The 5,739-nt window shown below is 36.5% G+C and overlaps 1 protein-coding gene across 2 annotated transcripts in view; it reads right to left on the reverse strand.

Annotated features, from left to right (window-relative positions):
- LOC104825220 (kinesin-like protein KIN-UC) overlaps window positions 1–4,586 on the reverse strand; it is an 8,776-nt gene extending 4,190 nt beyond the window's left edge. Inside the window, exons 1-11 of one of the 2 annotated variants that reach the window (XM_010557505.2) lie at window positions 4,155–4,586; window positions 3,444–3,544; window positions 3,213–3,335; window positions 2,920–3,105; window positions 2,416–2,637; window positions 2,148–2,310; window positions 1,621–1,770; window positions 1,405–1,493; window positions 983–1,195; window positions 736–870; window positions 4–86 (exon numbers count right to left, since the gene is read on the reverse strand). In XM_010557505.2, the coding sequence (XP_010555807.1) occupies window positions 4–86; window positions 736–870; window positions 983–1,195; window positions 1,405–1,493; window positions 1,621–1,770; window positions 2,148–2,310; window positions 2,416–2,637; window positions 2,920–3,105; window positions 3,213–3,335; window positions 3,444–3,544; window positions 4,155–4,446 (1,757 nt within the window). In that variant the 5' untranslated portion in view covers window positions 4,447–4,586. Of the gene's footprint in view, window positions 1–3; window positions 90–735; window positions 871–982; window positions 1,196–1,404; window positions 1,494–1,620; window positions 1,771–2,147; window positions 2,311–2,415; window positions 2,638–2,919; window positions 3,106–3,212; window positions 3,336–3,443; window positions 3,545–4,154 lie in introns of both variants that reach the window. The other variant, XM_010557503.2, reaches the window with a different exon arrangement.
- Window positions 4,587–5,739: the final 1,153 nt, after the last annotated feature.

Raw genomic sequence — 5,739 nt, forward strand, 5'->3', positions numbered from 1 at the left:
TGCTGAACCAACTCAGCTATCTTTGTCTCATATACTTGAGATGCATCTGCAAATTGCTTCTGATATGCTGAATTTTCAAGCTGTTGCTGCTACTAACAATAAGAAGAACATAGTCACAACCCGTCCAAATATACATCAACCTCACAGTTTGGTTTCCTCTGTAGTCAACCCAAAATATAAAGAAGTCTCAAAGTTTTAGCATAAACCTCTGATACTATACTACTCACGTCAGCAAGACAGACAAATTCACAATCAGAGATAATTGCAATTCTATTTGCTTATTATTATTATTATTATTTTATTAATACTAGATTAGGAACCGTTATGCTTTAAGTCATTTATATAGACATCGTATCCACGATGCAGACCCGGAGTTCAACAGTAATTTATCTGATTCCACAGATAATTGTTCCATAGATTATATCCTGGACTACAGATGCTGGTTCATACTCAAAGAGAGTGAAAAACAGAAATTGCAAAGAGCTAAAACACAGAACAACCAAATGAACAAAGAATGTGTGTGTTTTCTATTACGTTCACGATCCAACTCTTTTCTGGCAAAACTGCTAATATCATTGATCAAACAGTCTTATAAATAGGCTGAAATCATTTTTGTTGACATAACACAGAAGAGGTGAGTAGAATAGAATGTCGATAGACTCGATAATGAAATCGGAAATCAGAGTTTGCAGAAATGAAAGACATGTTTAAAACATAATAGGAAAGAAAGTTTACCTTGGTTTGTTTCAAAGTCATCTCTAATTGTATGGCTTTGTCATGCATCAGATCATACTGATCTTTCTGCAACTGCAATTCATTTAAGAGTTTTTTGATCCGGAGTTCCAGGCGGGCATTTTCTTTCTCTAGAAACTGTAAGCCTTTCTCAATGAGTCAAACCAGAGAAGGAGCACAGAACATAATGGGAAATACATGTCCAAACAAGACTTAATGAGAGTAGAAGATCACTAGGAGGGACAACTACCTCAGACCTTGTGACTGCATTCCTTTCTGCTTCAATGAGAGCGTTTTCACACTCTCTCAACTTTTTCTGCAAATTATGTGTTTCACTAACTCTTAGTTTGTTTTGTCTTTCAACTTCTGCAGTAAGATGGTCCACTTGAGTCTCAAGCTTCCGGCATAAACTTTCATAATCAAACTCCTCTTTAAGCTTTACCATGTTTACTATTTTCATTGCCTGCGAATCAAGAAAAGATCAAAAGGCACTAATGTAAAACTCTCACACGGAAAATGACTATATTAAATACTAGAAATCACATTTTTGTCATTTACAATTGTAGCTGGCCCCAATATATAGAAAACAGGATTCCTGCATAGTGAATAGAAAGATTCATTGGGCAGCAACTGTTATCCCCTAACATCAAGTTAAAAGAATATGAAACTCACCCGTTGTCCAAACATTATTGTGCTACTGGTCTCTGCATGATATCGTGCAGATGGTCCAATTGTTATGATCAGTGAGGTCCTCGCTGAACCTATTTGCTCAAAGCCAATAACCAGAATTTCACACTTTGTCCAGCAAATCGAAAAATAATACAAGGTTGCAGGTAAGCTTATATCCAATCAGAACTACTGGGGAATCGCGGAAATTGGTAAACTAACCCCCAAAAGAATCACGAAGAAGTCTAGTCAGCTTAGAATCTCTTGTTGGTATATGAGCACTTCCTTCTGCCAATGCATTTATGCATTTGCCAAGGGAAGTCAATGAAAGATTAATGAATTTAGCCTCCTCAATCAAGTGGCCTTCGGTGCCTGCAAAACATATGGCAAAATTCAACATGAACTGCTTATGGCCTTTTTTGGAAATACCAATCTTTTCCATTATAAAATGATATCCACCTTTTTTGGTTATTAAGGAGTCAGTCATCCTAACATTAGGATTCATTTCTTGTCACACTAAGTGATGAAATGGTAGACACGAGAGACTGTTCCAGTCTCAAAATAATGCATATATCTGATCTATCTAATATTGGGTTGAATAAGGTCACTCGAAGATTTCAGGGGATGGATAGAGATGAAAGAGCAGATCGATCTAGCTAAATATACTTGGCCAGAAATAAATGCATCAAAATACAAAGTTAAAAGAAAATCTGCACGAGAGTTCATTAGGTAAAGGACATCCAACAAACCAGATTTATCTATTCTTTCAGACCCAGCAAGATCCACAATTAGCAGCTTGCTCTTTCGAACTCTGGGAATGCCTTTATCTCCTGGCAGTTCAGCTTTTGTCTCTTTATCGCGAGATTTCATTCCCTCTGCAGCCTTATCATGCATCGTCCGCCTAACGTAAACCTGTTCAAGAAGAAATTTTCCATTAACCAACATAAATAGCGCATACATTCTTCACTCTTTGATGAACAAGAAACACTATGAATCAAAATATCTCAGGAAACCCACCATAAGAATTGCATGACTACGTGAGGATTCTGTATTTAGCTTTGTGTTAGCTGCATGACGGTTTGTCTCACCGACTTGCAAAACCTGCAAGAAGTGATCTAAATCTTGGATTCTAACGACTGTAGCGCTTGGTACTGACACTTCCCCAGTCTTTGGATCTTCATTTATTGAAATGTTGTTTTTCTCAGGTGCAAGAAGATCGTGTATAGATTCCATATATAGCTGTGGAGAAAAAGAACAGACATTAAAATGTTAAGGGTAAAAGACAACATGGAATTGTAACTATGTGCTAGATAACCTCAAGAATCATTTCAAAATTCACTAGGTGTCCTTCATTCACTCTTCAGATTCAACATTAACCACTCTCTACAGAACTAAATGATAATAAAGACTTGCATACAAATATGCAAGAAACGGCATATTATCCATGACCATTTGGGGAAACAGAAAATCCTTAACTAGCATTCACCACATTAGGCAGATAGAGGCCTCCGGGTAGCATACCTGCAAATAAGAGATCTCCACACTATCAGAAGCAGAAGATGTGCTTGAAATTATGTCCTCCAGAGCTCTAACCATAATACCACGCTCGGCAGTATCATCTCTGCCGATTCTTCCAACAGTGTAAGTTTTACCTGTACCAGTTTGACCGTAAGCCATAACTGTGCCATTGTATCCACTCAAAACACCCTGCAGACCAAGTGTAGTGGACAATTGAGCAGAAATTTGGTAAACTTGGATAAGCCAAAAATGTATTCTCACCATTACGATATAATCTAAATTCACAATAAGCTGACCTCAACTACGGGCTTTGCTACACCTTCGTAGACACGCTTCTGCGAAGCAGTTTCTGAAAAGACTTCGTCAAATCTGTAGGATTCGGAACTCCAGTTGTTTTTCCTCAACTTAAGCCGCTTTATCTGCGTGGGGAAAACATTGTGTAATGACCTAAAATGCCTTGATCTTAATGGTAACCATCATAGAGAGATGGGGGAACGAAAGCGATTTTTAGTTACTTAAGCACACACCTCTGGCTGCAATTCAACAAAATCAGCAAAGTCGGCATCCGAGAGAAGCTCCTCCGCATTTCGGGGTCGAACCCTTACAGCAACTCTCACCCTCCCAGGATCTGAAGAAATCATTTGAATTGAAACAACTATTACAAAATACTCTTCGATCAAAGTACATTTACGTTCTAAATCAATATGTTTCTCATACAAACACCGATAACTGTACGCTTTTTATGAACGTTTAGAACATTCAAATCGTTCAAATGAAAAAACACAAAATCAAGCAATTCAAATCGTAGAACGGTATCTAGGAGTACACGGATCAAACAGCACTCTAAATGAGATATTCACCAAAAAGCTTGCTGCTTTTCCAAGGAGTTTTTTCGATCCTTAACAAGGGTACGTCCATTGGGAAAGTTCAACAAATCCAATCTCAAACCGCAAAATCTGGTTGTAGCGGATAACCAAACTTCAAGGATTATGCATTTTATGCAAACCTAAGAACAAATTCAAAACCAATGCGACTAAAAACCCAACAAATCAAATTCAGGTCGAATGAAATCAACAAATATCCCGAGCATTTCTCCGATTCCAAGCAAAAACCACGAAATCAACAGTAGCATTATTCCAAAGAGAGCTACTGGGCAATGAATTTCACTGTATAGTCACACGGATGCAAGTGAATGTGTGTATGTATAGAGAGAGAATTGGATAAGCTAAGGGAGAGACCATTGTCGTCATCGAAGTCTTTTGACTGGGAGCGACGGACGGGGGTTTTGGACCGCCGTGTCGAGACGACGGCGGCGGAGGAAGAGGAAGAAGAGGAGGAGGAGGGACGGTCCTTAGGGCGAGAAGAGTGGTTTCCTCCGCCGCCGACAACGCCGGAGCTCCTCGAAGACGGCAAGTTCAGGGAAGAAAAAGAGAGAGAAGCGGCGTGATTGCTCGGCGGCAACTGCTGCTGAATCCTCTCCGCCGCGGATTTCGCCGACGATCGCACCGTGGAAGAAGCTGAAGAAGTCATGGCGAAGCCACAGATGGGGAGAGAGCGTGTGAGGAGAAAACTTCAAAGGAGATTTCGAATTTTAGAGAGAGAGAGAGGGAGGAAGAAGAGAATAAGAAAGAGGGAAGCACGACAGTAAGAAAATGGGTTCCCGCGTTCGTGGGAAAGTGGGTGACGTTAGGACGGCTCATTTAAGTTTTGTGTTGCCCTGTCTTTTTATCATTCCCCCCTTTCCTTCTTTACTCTTTTTTTTTTTCTCTTAATTTATTTAGTTTTTGCCAAAATTTCAACCCAAAAAAAATATAATTTTTTTTTAGTAGAATGTGTTGTGTCAATGCACTCAGGAGAAAAGGATTTGTACTTTCTAAATGTAAAAGGAAAAAAAAATCATATTGAATTATATATGACTCTAATGCAAGGCAATATAATCCATTAGAAATATAAAAATAAATCAAATTAATATTATATATTTCGTTCTGGATCACTTTTTAATCATTTTCGTTCTAACATAATAACATTACAATCGCTTAAAAACTTTATCCTAAATCACTTTTTATCTAATTTTATTGCAATTATACTATAAACGAGTTTATATGCGTGTAAAAGTTAATTTTCATAGTATTATAAATTTTTTCTTTGTAAAATAAATTAATAAAACTCTGATTGGATATAACAATATTTTAGAACAAAATATCAATGTTAACAAAATTAAACCTATGAAATGAATTCTCAAACGATTTATTCAAAATATATAGATTATGTATAATAGTATTAGTTAGTCAATCATACTTCTATAGTTCTAAATTAAAATAGGATACAAAAAGATTATCCGAATATTTTTAAGACATGTGAATTTGTATTTGAATTTTGAGTACCTTTAACATTAACCATATCCATTCAGCTTAGATACTCGGATTCGAATTCAAATTCTATTAGAGAGAAAATACAATTTTATAATTTAATAAACATGCAGTTTCTACGAAAAATCATGGTAATTCTATAATTTTAAAAAAAAAATGAATAATTCCTTAATTTTTTATAAGTGTAAAAATAGTTTTGTAATTATAAATAGTAAAATTCAGAAACTGAAATCGAATCCAATGCACTGGACTCCGACTCCGGATATGTGAAACAAAATGTAAAACCGAATGAATCGGAGGATAGGATATCGAAAATAGAGTTAATTTAATTTTTTTTTTACAATTATTATTGATATGTTCCTTCTCTCAATTATGGTAGGTTAAAGGAACAGTGGATGTTTGTCCGTATTACGACAGTACGGTAAGTTTTTTTTTTTTTTTTTTTTTTTTTTTT

Source organism: Tarenaya hassleriana, unplaced genomic scaffold (assembly GCF_000463585.1).
Source record: "Tarenaya hassleriana unplaced genomic scaffold, ASM46358v1 Cleome43, whole genome shotgun sequence".
NCBI classification, from domain to species: Eukaryota; Viridiplantae; Streptophyta; class Magnoliopsida; order Brassicales; family Cleomaceae; genus Tarenaya; species Tarenaya hassleriana.